Source organism: Pipistrellus kuhlii, unplaced genomic scaffold (genome assembly GCF_014108245.1).
Source record: "Pipistrellus kuhlii isolate mPipKuh1 unplaced genomic scaffold, mPipKuh1.p scaffold_m20_p_16, whole genome shotgun sequence".
Classification (NCBI taxonomy): domain Eukaryota; kingdom Metazoa; phylum Chordata; class Mammalia; order Chiroptera; family Vespertilionidae; genus Pipistrellus; species Pipistrellus kuhlii.
In genome coordinates this window covers 22,489,271-22,505,780 of record NW_023425471.1, presented here as the reverse complement: position 1 = coordinate 22,505,780, position 16,510 = coordinate 22,489,271, and the positions used below count along the sequence as shown (strand labels likewise).

Sequence of the window (16,510 nt, the reverse complement as noted above, 5' to 3'; positions counted from 1 at the left end):
TGGCCACTCAGTGTATATACAATGGGATACTACTCAGCCATAAGAAAAGATGAAGTACTACCATTTGCAACAAGGATGGATCTTAAGAATATCATGCTTGCCGAAACCGGTTTGGCTCAGTGGATAGAGCGTCGGCCTGCAGACTGAAAGGTCCTGGTTTTGATTCCTGTCAAGGGCATATACCTTGGTTGTGGGCACATCCTCGGTGGGGTGTGTGCAAGAGGCAGCTGATCAATGATTATCTCTCATCGATGTTTCTAACTCTCTATCCCTCTCTCTTCCTCTCTGTAAAAAAATCAATAAAATATATATATTTTTAAAAAGAATATCATGCTTAGTGAAATACGTCAGACAGAAAAACTAAAGAATGACATTATTTTAGTCATATGGAATAATTGAGAGCAATAAATAAACAAGCAAACAAAAACTCATAGACACAGATAATAGTATGCTGTTACCAGTGGGAAGTGGCTTTGAAGGATAAAAAAGGGTAAAAGAGTTCAAATATATGATGACTGAAGATTTGAGTTTGGAAGTAGGGGAAACAATCCTATATAATAAAGAGGTTATATGTAAATTAGCCCTCATGCCATCACAAGATGGCTGTTCCTGTAACACAAGATGGCTGCACGCACAGCGAAAGCAGGATTCCCATAACACATGATAGCTGTGCCCACTAGCAGAAGCAGGGTTCCGTAATGAGTGATCTGCAGGGACCTGAAGCTGCATGGCACCGGGCTCAGGCGGGGGACCTTAGGCTGCGCCCCCTACCCATTGGGGTTTGACAGGGGACCTCAGGCCGCACCTTCCTGCCTGGCTGGGTAGGGGACCTCAGGCCACAGCCCCCGCCCTGGTGAGGCTTGATTTGGGACCTCAAGGTGTGCCCCCTTCCTGGCACCAGGCTGGGGGACCTAAGGCCATGCCCCTGCCCTGGCATTGGTTCAGTGGACCGCAGGCCATTCCCCCACCCTGATGCCAGGATAGAGGACCTCAGGCTGCACCCCCTGCCTGGCGCCCAGCTGGGGGACCTGAGTCTATGTCCCCTGTCTGGTGGGGCTTGACAGGCGTGGGGCCGTCCGGGTCTGGATCTCACCCAGTGGGGGTGGGGCTGGCTAGGTCTGGGTCTCACGTGATTTTGAGGTGCGCACAGGTGGGCTGGGGGCACCCCCGGGCACTTGACTCTGGCTTCTGCGGCATGCCCCAGGCTCTGACAGGAGGAAGATTTTCATATACATTTTACTAATTTTCTTTCATCTCTTATACTACTATTATAGAAAAAGGGCAGATAGCAATATTAAAATATTTCCTCTAATTAATTCCCTTTTAATGTGCATGAATTTTGTGCACTGGGGTGCTAGTATAATATACAAATGTACATTTGAAACCTATATAATTTTTAGAACCAATGTCACTCCTGTAGTTTTCATTTTAAGTAATAAATAAAAATATATATGAAAAAAACAGTCAAGGTGAATGAACCCTGTCCATCTGAGTAGAAAGTGTAGCAAAGATACTTAAGGCATTTTTAAACTATATTATCTTTTTTAGCTTACAGTTCAGATAATCCAGATTCTAGAGCACTAGATCATAATTACCGAGTAGTACCTATGAGTTTTTTATAGTCTACATTTATTATTACATTATTCAAAGTAAAATGATTATACTCTTGAGTGTTGAAAATTTTTCAGGTATTAGTATATGTCAAAAGTGTTTTTATTATATCTAGGGAGTAAGGTCTAATTTGGTGTTTTAAAAATAGTTTATAAATGTTATAAGAATTGGCATTGTCCAAATAATCATTTCAGGGCTTTATTACCAAAATTTCCCAAGTACACGGGAGAGCATTGTTGCTGGCATCAGTTTTAATATGATTTTTATTGACACGACATAGATCTTGTTATTTGATTAGTAAATACCTACTGGATATAAAAAATAAAAAATGATGTATTGGGAAGGCAGGCCTAGCTAAATCATTATGTGATACCATATGTATTAGTGGGAGGCTTGAAAATGGAAAAAGTGAACAAATTTTCTCTGATTAGTATTGAGTCTTCATTTTACCCTGTGTTTCTGGAATCTCAATCTAAATTAGAGTCCTACCTAGTTTAAATAGGATTACTTAATTAGTTCCTGTAGCTTTCCTTACTCCACTCAGAAAATATTGAAAAATGTTTCAGAAATGAAATAAAGACACTATTAGAGAACATTTAGAAATGTTTCCCCAGGATTTCTTCCAGTTCTGCACAATTACACTTGCATGTATGCCAGAGACCTCTTCTCTCTGGATGTTCTTTATTGATTTCAGCAAGTCTCCATTCGCTTCTAAAGAATCAAGATCTTAAAATATTTGTTTCCTGGAAAGCTTTTCATTTGGCCTGTTGAATATGTAGTTTTTGGAAATTACTTTGGTACTTGAATAAACACTGGAACACTTCATTCTTAGATCCAATACTTTTCCTGTATTTTAAATTCAAATCAAGTTATATAAAAAAAACACCGGTCATGTTGGCTTTCTACTCTGTGAAACCAGGGGGAAAAAAGAATGCATTGGGAGTGTTAAGGGAAAGGTATTTGTAATGGAAGGGAACTTTTTAAATTAGTAATGTAAATTTGCATTTCAAGATGTAACCTGATTTACTTAGTGCTTCAAATCACCTTTTCCTTTATTTTTTCATAATATTTATCAGTTTGTTATATTTCACATAATATAGTTATTGTGTTTATTATCTGACTCTGCTCTATGAGAATGTCAGCTGCAGGAGAGCAAGGATCTTTGTTTAGTTCACTGATGTATCCTAAGCACTGAGACCCCGGTCTGGCACACAGTAGTTACTCAGTTAATATTTGTGGACTGAACGAATACCATGATCTATCCCACTTCATCCCTCAAGTTTTATATTCATTTCTTCCTAGTAATTATTGTATGTTGCTATGTTCCATATGAAGTAGGCAGTTAACTTATTGTTAAAAATAATACTCTACCATCTAGTATGAGAAGATAAGTTTAGGAATTATATCCTAAAAATGTTTGAAGAGGTAATTTGTAATGCTTCAGTTTTCAATGTTTTAATGAAAGCCATAGTGTTCCACAGATGCCCACAAAATTTATTAGGAAATTGAAGATGGGAAACTTTTCAAGCACCCCTATGTTCATAGCAGCATTATGTACAATAGCTAAGATCTGGAAACAGCCTAAGTGCCCATCAGTAGATGAATGGATAAAAAAGTTATAGTATATTTACACAATAGAATACTATGCAGCTATAAAAAAAGGATCTCTTACCCACTGTGACAACATGGATGGATCTGGAGATTATTATGCTAAGTGAAATAAGCCAGTCAGAGAAAAACAAGTATCACATGATCTCACTTATATGTATAGTGTAATTAGATTACACTATATGTGTAATCTAATTAACAAAATAGGTCCAGAGACGTGGAAGCATGCAACAGACTGACCACTCTTAGAGGGAAGAGGAGAGGGGCTGTGGGAAGAAATTTAACCAAAGAACGTATATGTGTAATTCATGGGCACAGACAATAGTGTAGTGAATGCCTGGAGGGTTGCAGGACCCCAGTGGAGAGGTGCAAAGGGCAGGAAATGGGGGACATCTGTAATACTATCAACAATAAAAATAAATGTTATACATATATATTCTTTATTGTGTGTATCTTTCTCAGATGCGAAAGCTGACAATCATGCCTGCAGGGCTGATATTTGCATCTATAAGTGTGCATGCAGCCAAAGAAGAGGAATCCAAAAAGCAGCTAATGAAACCAGAGCAGGTAACTTGTGTATAAATGTTTGTGAATTTTTTTTATAATACAAATATGTTTCAATGAATTTTTATTATGTTGTTGTTACCTCTACTCATAAAAATATCTTTGAAATATTTGTTAAACACATTTTATAAGTTGAGAGAAACAGTTATAAGGTGTCTTAAAATAAACACTGTATTATATTTAACTCAAAACTCTAGTATCCTCATTCTAAGGGAAAACAATTGGTGATTTTTCTCAATGAATAATCAATGAGTAGTACAAGGTCTTAGTACTTTTAAGCTGTCTGGTTTTTCTTTCTTGAAAATGTATACAGGTATTTGGAAGCTTTAGTTTAAGAAACTCATTAAAATCTCATTTTTGAAAGTGACTTTATATGTTTTATAGTTCAGCCTTCTGTATGTTACTAAGATACAATAGGTACACTAAGCGACCATTTATCTTCTACATGAATATAACTCTGGATTAAGGAACCTAAGGAATCCATTCAATTTGCTGGCAGCTCCTCATTCAATTTGAGGTCCTTCCATAGGTCAGGCAAACCTTTGTCATAATAAGTTCTGCCCATTTGCCCTGTATCTATTATATTGGTATCATTCAGGAAAATTCTCATCTCTCTTCCACCAAACAACTCTTCAGATATTAACTACTTTTGCTTCCTGGATAAGTATATTAGTAGCTTTCACCTTTCTTCGTATGTCCATAGCTTTTAGTTCCTTCGTTTATTAAAAAATATATATTTTTTATTGATTTCAGAAAAGAAGAGAGAATGAAAGAGAGACAGGAACATTAATCATGAGAGAGAAACATTGATTGGCTGCTCCTACATGCCCCATACTGGGGATCAAACCCACAAACCCACAATGCCCCTGACCAGGAATCAAACCATGACATGCTAGTTCATAGGTCAATGCTCAATCACTGAACTATGCCAGCTGGGCAGTTCCTTTACTCTCTTGATTATTCTCTGCCATGCATATTTGGGATGGTTAGCATTTTCCTCAGGTGTAAATATTTTGACCACTGCTCAATTAAGTCAGACTCTGATTTCTATATTTATATTTCAATATAAATATACATAATATATTTATATTGAAGCTGCCTAAGATCACATTCACTTTTACATATATTTTTGTCTTTGTCCTCACAATCAATCTCATGTATAAAATTAAACAAAATTACCTTTGACCATGACATAGTGAATTTGTAGTTCTTTGTTTTTTAATAAATCTTTATTGTTCATATTATTACAAATGTTCCTCTTCCCCCCCCCCCTCCATTGCTCTTCTCCACCAGGTTCCCACCCCACCCTCTGCCCTTTCCCCACCCCCCATTGTCCTCATCCATAGGTGCACAGTTTATGTTCAGTCTCTTCCCACACCCCCCTCTCCCCTTTTCCCCAAGAATCATCAGTTCACTCCCCTTCCATACTTCTGATTCTATTATATTCACCAGTTAATATTGTTCATCAGATTTTTTATTTTTAATTTCCTTGGTTTTTAGATTCACTTGTTGATATTTACGTATTTGTTGTTCATAATTTTTATCTTTATTTACTTTCTCTTCCGAAAGAACCCCCCCCCCCCCCTTCAGCAGTTCATATAATTCTGGTTTGGTGGTGATGAACTCCTTTAGCTTTTTTTATTTTATTAGTGAAGCTCTTTATCTGGCCTTTGATTCTGAGTGATAGCTTTGCTGGATAGATTATTTTTGGCTGTAGGTTCTTACTATTCATCACCTTGAATATTTCTTGCCATTCCCATCTGACCTGCATGGTTTCTGTTGAGAAATCAGCTGACAATCGTATAGGTGCTCCTTTATAGGTAACTACCTGCTTTTCTCTTGCTGCTTTTAATACTCTCTTTGTCTTTTGCTCTTGGAATTTTAATTATGATTTGTCTTGGTGTGGTCTTCTTTGGATGCCTTTTGTTTGGGGTTCTGTGCACTTCCTGGACTTGTAAGTCTAATTCTTTCACCAGGTGGGGGAAGTTTTCTGTCACTATTTCTTTCAGTATGTTTTTGATATCTTGCTCTCTCTCATCTTCTGGGACCCCCATAATTCTGATGTTGGTTTGCTTGAAGTTGTCCGAGAGGTTTCTTACATTATCTTCAACTTTCTGGATTCTCTTGTCTTCTTGCTTCTGCGGAGGAGTGTCTTGTGGCTCTTTATGTTCCAAATCTTTGACTTGATTCTTGCATCTTCCATTCTGTTTTTAGTACTCTATATAATATTTTTTATTTCAGACAATGTATTGTTTATTTCTTGTTGATCCCTTATTATTTCTTGTTGATTCCTTATTAATTCTAGTTGATCCCTTTTCATATCCTCATAGGTCTTATCGACCTTTTCTAGGAAATTCTTGAAAAACCTTATAAGCGTAGATTTGAACTCTATATCCAGTCACTTTTTGTCCTCCATTTCTTTTGTTTGTGATCTTTTGCCTTATCTCTGCATTTCTACAGCTTCCCTGAGTTGGTAGCATTAAAAGTCTCTGTGTTCTGCTTGGATGTAGTTTCAGGGTGGAGCCTATAGCCTTGGCTTCCCTCAGCCCCGCCCTATGTGGCTCCTGAGCCTCAGTGTTTCACAGTGTCCTTTGGTACTCGCTGCAAGCACCACTGAGAGAAAGGTGCCCTCTCAGAGGTTCTTGCAGCGAGTACTGTAGTTCTTAAAATTTATTATTTTTTTTATATGGCCTACTCGTAAGGTATATATTTTCCCAAATTGTACTTATGCATACAGACTTTTGGGATTCCGTTGCAGGTATGTATACAAGTGGCCAGATTATTATGATCTCTGAACACATAATAATATGGCCACTAAGTATTTGTATCTCAAATGGGTACCAAAAGTATTTCAGACTTTTGCTGGAGATCAGCCACCTATTTGCCCTGAGCTTTCTATCAGCCAGTGCAAAAATGGAAACTAATCAGGTATCAAAGATATCAAATAAATGAGATACTTAAGAGAAGTATACTGAGTAGCCAGATTATTATTCATTCAGAGATCATAAAAATCTGGCCACTCAGTGTATATGCCTGTTTAACTTTCATCTTATTGATATAGTCTATCGTATAGGCCTGTTTATATCTAATTGTGGTTACTGATTTGGTCTCTACTTTACTTTTTTTTCTTTTCTAGCCTTAACTCACCATAAAGTGTCTGTACATAGTTAGAAATGTATTGTATATTGAATTAGACGGGTCGGAATCTAAATATTGACTCCACCACTGACTATTTGGATAATATTGGACAGAATTCTTATTGGTGTCTCAGTCTGTTGTATGAATGTACCATTATCAAATGTACAAATTACATAATTTTTTAAAATTTAGTTTATTTATAATAATTTGTTTACTGTAATAGTACTTTGTTGAAACATTCTATATATAAAGCTGTATGTGCATCTATAACTGTTTCCTTATAATAAGTTTATAGAAATGGAATTGTAGGTCAGAATGCATGAAAATTTCAATACATTGTCAAACTGACATGTATAAAATTTAACAAAAATTACTTCCTCAGCTCCTCTTGCATATGTGTGAGGCACTAGTCTAAGCATCCTTTATAATAAAATCCTAACATGCTAAATGTCTGGTGTCCAGTTGGCTGTTCAACCAATCAAAGTGTAACATGCTAATGATATGCTAAGGCCACTCAACCACTTGCTATGATTTGCACTGACCACCAGGGTGCAGACAGTCAACCAGCTGACCAGTCACTATGATGTGTACTGACCATCAGGGGACATATACTCCAACTAGTAAGTTAGCTTGCTGCTGGGATCCAGCTGATCGGGACTGAGCAAAATGGGCCATACATGCCCTGGAGCCCTCTCACAGTCCCTCCCCAGCTGGCCAACCTCCCCCGTCCCTCCCCTCCCAGCCCAGATTGTGTACTAGTGGGGTCTCTCTGCATGGCCTGTGCCCTCTCGCAACCTGGGACCTCATGGGTGATGTTGGAGAGCCAGTTTCAGCCTAACGGCAGAACAACCAGTTGCTATGATGAACAATGACCACCAGGGGGCAGACACTCAATGCAGGAGCTGCCCCCTGGTGGTCAGTGTGCTCCCATAGGAGGAATGCTGCTCAGCCAGAAGCCAAGCTCATGGCTGGCGAGTGCAATGGCAGTGGCAGGAGCCCCTCCTGCCTCCATGCAGAACTAAGGATGTCTGACTGATGGCATAGGCTCTCTCCCCATGGACATCCCCTGAGGGCTCCCGAAATATGAGAGGGTGCAGGCTGGGCTGAGACACCCCAAGAGCATGAATTTCATGCACTGGATCTCTAGTTGCCCTATATAATAAAGAGGTAATATGCAAATTAACCATTATGCCCTCACATAAGATGGCTGCCCTCATGTGGTTACAAGATGGCAACCACAAGATGGCCAGCAGGAGACGGCAGTTGTGGGTGATCAGACCAGCAGGGAAGGGCAGTTTTGGGTGAGCAGGCCAGCAGAGGAGGGCAGTTAGGGGCAACCAGGCTGCAGGGGATGGCAGCTAGGGGTGACCAGGGCAGCAGGGGAGGGCAGTTAGGGGTAACCAGGCCAGCTGGGGAGGGCAGTTAGGGGCAACCGGGCTGACAGTGGATGGCAGTTGGGGGCAACTAGGTCGGCAGAGGAGGGCAGTTGGGGGCAACCAGGCTGGCAGGGGAGGGCAGTTAGTAGCAACAAGGCCAGCAGAGGAGGGCAGTTGGGGGTGACTGGGCCAGCAAGGGAGGGCAGTTGGGGGCGATCGGGCCATCAGGGGAGCAGTTAGGCCTCAATCAGGCTGGCAGTGGAGTGGTTAGGGGGTGGTTAGGCTGGCAGGCAGAAGCAGTTAGGGGCAATCAGGAAGGCAGGCTGGCAAGCGGTTGGGAGCCAGCAATCCCAGATTGTGAGAGGGATGTTCGATTGCCAGTTTAGGCGCAATCCCACAGGGGTCCCAGATTGGAGATGGTGCAGGCTGGGCTGAGAGACATCTCCCCCCCGCCCCCAGTACATGAATTTCATGCACCAGACCTCTAGTATTTTAATAATAAATCTGTAAACTTTTATTAATTTTCATTTGCAGTATAGGATAGATTCACTTTCCTTCCAGCTTGCTCTCTCCCAGTTTTCTTTTTCCTTTTTTAGTCTTAGAGAGATGACATTTTTAAGCCTACCTTGACACTTTAAAATCTAGGTAGGAAGATCAGTAACTAGCATTTGATCCCAATATCTGCATTTGCATATTTTGGAACTTAAAAATAAATTTGTGTGCCCTTTACTATATTACAGAATAAACAGAATTCCTTGATATTTAGTGTTTTCCCTAGTACATTTGAAATAGAATTTAATACAATTACTTGTTAAAGTTTGTGATGCTAAGTGCTAAGGACTATCATTCACAAAATCAGGGCCCATTTCTTGAGGAACTTACAATTTATAAAGGAATGAAAATATGATTTGCATGCAACTTTTCCATGTATTTTTATTGTGTAAAGTGAGTTATGGATCTACTTACATCTAATTATAATAAAGTCTCTACTAACCAAAACACTGTATAAATGAGGTGTTTTGGTTAATTGATTTTTCTGATAAACTTGTGGCTAATTGAATGTCCTTTTTTAAGTTCAATTCTTCTTGTTAAGCATGACTTTAAAAAGTAGAAATATACCCCTGTCTTATTAAGTACTATCTAGTGAATATAATTGAATACCTCTTTACTAGAAAACTCTGGGGAGTTATGGAGTGACCATTCATTTTAAATTATGAAATTTGCAGTATTCAGATCTGTAAAATGACTGGCAATTGGGCTGTGTGTAGATATGTTCAGCCATCACTGGATATTTCTTTTTTTTAAATTTCTATAACATATGAGTTTGACTCATTTTCTTCTTACTTGCTTGTTTTCACCAAAAAATTACAGAGGAGAATATTGATTTTGGAGTTATAGTTACTTTTGTTAAATTTAATTTAAATGTGGTTTTATAGCTAAATGAATCTAATTGCAATTTCTAATTGAATATAAGCAACTTATTTTTATAGAATACATAATGAGATTGTTCTTCTCTCAGTGGAAACAGAATAATCATAGTAGGATTGAATCTTTTTTTTCAGCTTTATAGAGATATATTTGACAAGAATTGTATATATTTAAAGTGCACAATTTGAATACTCTGGTTTCTCTTCAGATTGCATAAATCTTTCGCCTTTTACTAAAGTGCACAATTTGATATTCCCTCTCTCTCTCTCTCTCTCTCTCTCTCTCTCTCTCTCTCTCTCTCTCTCTCGCACACACACACACAAACACACACACACACACACACACACACACGTATATATATGTATTGTAAAATGATCACCACAATCAAGCTAATTAACATATTTGTCACCTCATTTTGTTACCATTGTTTGTATTAATACTCAGAGCTACCCTGTTAGCAAATTTCAAGTGTTCTATGCAGTATTGTTAACTATAGTCACCATGCTGCATATAATTAGATCTCTGAAACTTATTCTTCTTACATAAGTGTACTCTTTCACCTCATTTTTCTCTCACTCCACCTATGGTAACTAGAAAAGTAAAGAAAAAAGTGCATCGAGTCTGGTAGAAAGGTTGGAGGTGCAGAGAAGTCTGGTCCAGCACCCATGTGTGACATTTTTTTGAGAGGGATATCTCATTTGCAGAGGACTCCCCTGAGGAGCAAGGGGTCCCAGTCCCATACCAGGCTCTCAGCCCAGGGTTCCAGAGCTGGGAAGAGAAATCCCTATAACTTCAAGCTGTAAAAACAAGCAAGGATTGTCACTGAGTGACACAGTGGCTGCTGGAGACCCAGGCAATTACTCTTAAAGGACTGGTGCATGAATTTACTTGGCCACCCTCCCTCTGAGTTTCTGTGCTAGGACAATGGCTTTGGGGGATCCAGGGACATCCGGGGTAGAACTGGATTGTTTGGCATCAGGAAAAGATCTATGCCCAGACCACCCCTATTGCAGAGCTGACTGGCAGTCATATCTGAGTTTCCATCAGCCTGGTTCACACTGTTCCCTCCATCCTAGAGATTCCTCCTCATCCAATTTTCAGCCCCACCCAAGTTGTTTGCAACAGCTTTTTCATATGAATATCTCAGGTTTCAGATTTTTCTAAAATCTCTCAAACAAGCAGCAGCTCGTGTCTCTGTACTGCATACCTATCAATAAGAGGCCCAAGACCTTCACAGCTTGGCCTTGCTGGGGCACTTCCAAACACAACACAAGTATCAGCCATCTACAGATTGATGTGTAGCTCCTGCCAGGTGGCCCCAGGAAGTGGCTGACTTTGTACTTCTTAGGAGGCCCCAGAGCCAATGCAGCTGGTGGACAGCTTCAGACCACACCAGATTACAACTCTACACATCTACAAGTGACACATTCAAGGGGCAGTCTCAGTGAGCTCAAAAGCCCACTGAAGCAAGTTCTGCTCCATAGGGGTGTCTCCTGCACAGCAGTCTTCCACTATAGTTGCAGCCGGTCTTCACATCCAGTTGGCCTGGAGGTTAATCCCTCCCAGTGATGCCAATAGCAATCAAGGCTCAACTACAAGACTGTACACATGGCCCACACAAGGGTGCACATAGAGTGCCCAGCTCAGGTGACTGGGGAGGCCAAGACACTGTACCCTATAGGATACCTAGTATATAAGACCATTCTGCCAATTCCAGGAGATATAGCAGCTCTACTTAACACAGAAAACAAACACAGGGAAGCAGCCAAAATGCAGAGACAAAGAAACATGTCACAAATGAAAAAATAGAAGAAATCTCCAGAAAAAGAACTAAATGGAATGGAAGCAAGCAAACTACTAGATACAGAGTTCAAAACAATTGTTGCTCAAGGATCTTAATGAGACCTTCAAGTGACTTGGTGAGATTTTCAAGGATCTTAATTAAAATTTCAAGAACCTTAGTAAGAACATCAAAAACATGAAAAAGGACCAGTCAGAAATTAAGCAAACTTAATTTCTAGCTGAGAAAAAGAACAATTTACAGAGATTCAACAGTAGAGTATAGGATTCTAAGAATCAAATCAACAATTTGGAATATGAGGAAACAAAAAACACCCAATCAGAAGAGCAAAAGAAAAAAGAATACAAAAATATGAAGATAGTGTAAGGAGACTGTGGGGCAACTTCAAGCATTGTGGGATTCATTTGTATTATGGAACTATCAGAAGGAGAACAAAGAGCATGATATTGAAAACCTATTTGAATCAATAATGACAGAAAACTTCCCCTACCTTGTGAAAACATAAAAGTCCAGGATGTGCAGAGAGTCCCAAACAATATGAACCCAAAGAGGCCCATACTAAGATAATTCATAATTTAAATCCCAAGGGTTAAAGGCAAAGAGAGAATCCTAAAAGCAGCAAAAGAAAAGCAGTTAGTTAATTACAAGGGAGTGGCAATAAATATTCAGAGTGATATATAACAAGGACCTACAAACAAGATTACTCTATCCACAATGCTATCATTTAAAATTGCAGGTCAGATAAAGAGTTTCTCAGACAAGAAAAGGCTAAAGAGTTCATCACCACTAAACCAGTATTACATGAAATGTGAAGGGTGTTCTTTTTTAAAAGTATATTTTTATTGATTTCAGAGAAGAAGGGAGATAGAAGCATCAGTGATGAGAGAGAATCTCTGATTGGCAGCCTCCTGCACACATCCTACTGGGGATTGAGCTCCCAACCTGGGCATGTGCCCTTGACCAGAATCGAGCCCAGGTCCTTTCAGTCTTCATACCAGTCCTCCATCCACTGAGCCAAACCAGCTAGGGTGAAGAGTGTTCTTTAAGGAGGAGGACGAGAGTGTGGAGGAGAAAAAATAAAAAATATAAACAATTAAATGGCAATAAATACATATCTACCAACAACTCAATCTAAAAATAAGAATAAATAAGAAATATAATGAACAAAATAAACTGATGAATAAAATAGAACCAGAGGCATGGAAACATGAACAGACTGATGAATCTCAGAGGGAAGGTGGTAGGGCGGTGAAGGCCTGTTTTGGGGCAAGAACCAGGTGGAGAGGAAAATGTGGGGGAAAAAGAGGGGGCATTGGTAAACTCTTTATCTGACCCGCAATTTTAAATGATAGCATTGTGGATAGAGTAATCTTGTTTGTAGGTCCTTGTTATATATCACTCTGAATATTTATTGCCACTCCTTTGTAATTAACTGGAAAAAAGAGGTGGAGAGGAAAATGTGGGGGAAAAAGAGGGGGCATTGATAATAAGTCTATTATCTGAATAATAGACTTTTTTTTTTTTAAAGGCATAAGGTAGCTGAATGGATAAGAAAGCAAGACTTACGTATATGGTGTCTACTAGAAACCCACCTCAGAACAAAAGTTATACACAGTCTACAAATAAAGGGATGTAAAAAGTTATTTTGCATAAATGGATAGGAAAATAAAGCTGGGATAGCAATACATATACCAGACAAAATTGGCTTTACATTAAAGGCTATAGTAACAGACAAAGTACACAAAATAATGATAAAAAGGAACAGTCCAACAAGAAGATATAACACTGATAAACATTTGTGCATCCACATAGGAACACCTAAATATGTAAAGCAAATGTTGATGGGCATAAGGCTAGAGATTGACAGTAATGGAGTCATAGTAGGTGATTTTTACACCCCACTGACATTAGCAGGTCTTCCAAACAGAAAATCAACATGTTTCTAATGTTCTTGTGAGTTTCACTTTGTTTTGGCAGCACTTGCTGCACTTCCCACAGCCCATTAGCTACCTAGGAAGGAGCAAGGGAGGACTATAAGGTCAAGCTTAGTTATGCTAAGAGGGCTCTGCCCTCCAAGCTGGAACTTTTCTGTGGCCCTGCCGCAGGTCAGTCCAAGGCATAACCCTTAGCCTCTCCCTACCCTGGGTTACAGGTTAAATCCTAGCCCAGGTTGGCCACCTGCGGGAGTCAGCTAATCAATGTCTCTTTCACATTGATGTCCTCTCTCTCTCTCTCTCTCTCTCTCTCTCTCTCTCTCTCTCTCTCTCTCTCTCTCTCTCTCTCTCTCTCTCTCTTTCTCTCTCTCTCTCTCTCCTTCCCTCCCTCTCTTCTCTCCTGTGTGCTCTCTCTAAAAAGCAATGGGAAAAATATTCTCAGGTGAGGATTAACAGACAAAAAGAAATGGGCAAAGCATCTGAATATACACTTCTCCAAAGAGGACATACAGATTGCCAATAATCATAAGAAAAGATGCTCACTGTCTCTAATCATCAGAGAAATACAAATTAAAACCACGATAGTATATCACCTCACACCTGTCAGAATGACTTTCATCAATAAATCAACAAACAATAGAGTGCTGCAGTGTTGGTGGGAATGTAGATTGTTGCAACCACTGTGGAAAGCAGTATGGAATACCTCAAAAAATAAGAATGGAAACACCTTATAACCCAGCAATTCCACTTCTGGGAATATACTGATATACAAAGAAACCTAATACACCAATCAGAAAGAATATATGCACCCCTATGCATATAGCGGAGTTATTTACAATAACTAAGATCCATAAACAGCCCAAATGTTCATCAGTAGATGAATGGATAAAAAAGGTGTGGTACATTTCCACAATGGAATACTTGGATATAAAAAAGAATATCTTACCCTTTATGATAGCATGGATGGACCTGGAAATCTTTATGCTAAGTGAAATAAGCTAGTCAGAGAAAGACATGTAACATATGAATTCACTCATGTGGAATCTAATGAACAAAATAAACTAACAGCCGAACCGGTTTGGCTCAGTGGATAGAGTGTCAGTCTGTGGACTGAAAGGTCCCAGGTTTGATTCCCGTCAAGGGCATGTACATTGGTTGCGGGCACATCCCCAGGAGGGAGTGTGCAGGAGGCAGCTGGTCGATGTATCTCTCTCATTGATGTTTCTAGCTCTCTATCCCTCTCCCTTCCTTTCTGTGGAAAATCAACAACATATATTTTTAAAAATAAAATAAAATAACTAAATAGAAACAGACTCATAGATATGAGAACAGACTGATAGTTGTCAGAGAGAAGGCATATTGGGGGCTACATGAAAAAAAAATTGAAGGGATTGAAGAAGAAAAACACAGACAATAGTATGGTGATTACCAGAGGGAAAAGCGTCTGGTGGGAGAGGTAGAAGGGAGTTTAGGGGGAATAAATGATGATAGAAAGAGACTTGACTTGGTGTAGGGAACACACAATCACGTATACAGATCATGTATTGCAGAATTGTACACCTGAAACTATATAGTTTTATTAACCAACTAGTAGCCCTGCACAGGAATCCTTGTGCCAGTAGCTCACCAGTAGTTCGCTGCCACCCTCCAGTAGGTCTCTGCTCGCTGCCACACCTTCCTGTAGCTCCCCTGGGCCCTCTCCCCCACTTATAGCTTGCTGCCCTGCCCCCTCCTGTAGCTCTCTGCCCACTTCCCCACTCTACTGTAGCTCCCCTCATCCCCACCTCCCCCTCAGAGCTTGCTGCCCTGCTCCTTCCTAGAGCTCTCTGCCACCCACTTGTAGCTCCCTGCCCTACTCTCCTGATGATCCGTGATCCTGTGATCCAGCCATTACTGGGTTGGTTGTTATGCTTCACGGCGTAACAACCATTTGCATATTAAATCTTTTACATCTTTATTATATAGGATGTCACTCTAATAAATTAAATTAAATTAAAAGTATATAATCAGTATTTTTAGTTGAAGTTAGCAGGAATGTTGATGAAGATTCTTATTCTGCCATACTGTTGGAAAAGTAATGTCAGCTCTTTTATATTTTTGACATGAAGTTTGTTTGTTTGTTTATTTATTTTTGCCTCTAGCTCCCCATATATACTTCACCACCTCTTCAATCTAAATATATTGAAGAGCAGCCTGGTAAATTACAAATGGGCTTTGCCTCCATCCGCACTACAACTGGTCGTTACATTGGCTGGTGCAAGGTAAGTCTATTCTAATAGTTGTTCAGTATCGGAGGATTTCTTATTTGTATTACATACTAGTTGTTCCAGTTACCCACTGATGTGTAACAAACTACCCCCAAACTTAGTGGTTTAAAACAACCACCATTCTATTATATTTCATTATTTTGTAAATCAGGGATTGGATTGGAGTTCAGACAAGTGATTCTTCTGGTGTTCACAGAGGTCACTCATCGGTATTCATCAGGTGAATGGCCTGATCTATAGGTCCAAAACAGCTTCATTCTCATGCCTGGCAACTTGTCACAGATGCTAGAGCAGTGGGCTGAGCTGGGAATGTTGACTAAAGCACCTACACATTGCCGCTCAGGCAAGGTGCCCAGATAACTTACATGGACAATTCAGGGCTCCTTTAGAAAATTTTACAAGAGGCCATAGTTTGAATTTGCCAAAGTTCTTACTTATCCTCAGATGTCTAAGAAAATCACTTCTATAGCATTCTAGTGTTGTCAAGTCACTAAGGCTAATCCAATTTTCTGAAGGAAAGGAAAAAATGTCACCCCTCAATTACAAGTAGCAGCAAATAATTTGTGGCCATATCTACCACTACTTCATAGATTAAAGTAGTTCAACAAATATTTATGTCACCTACCATGTACAAAACTTTGGTTAGCCTGTTATATGAAATTCTGATATATATATATATATATATATATATATATATATATATATATATATGAATTTTAAAAAAAAATTTTCTTACAGAGAGGAAAAGAGAGATATAGAGAGTTAGAAACATCGATGAGAGAG

At 39.4% G+C, this 16,510-nt stretch overlaps 1 protein-coding gene across 2 annotated transcripts in view; it reads left to right on the top strand.

Moving 5' to 3' along the window:
• The window catches only part of APOOL (apolipoprotein O like), a 76,469-nt gene that overhangs the window by 22,944 nt on the left and 37,015 nt on the right, over positions 1 to 16,510 (top strand). For both annotated transcript variants that reach the window (XM_036439804.2, XM_045582370.1), the window contains exons 2-3: positions 3,682 to 3,786; positions 15,602 to 15,721. In XM_036439804.2, coding sequence (XP_036295697.1) covers positions 3,682 to 3,786; positions 15,602 to 15,721 — 225 coding nt within the window. The remainder of the gene's footprint in view (positions 1 to 3,681; positions 3,787 to 15,601; positions 15,722 to 16,510) is intronic.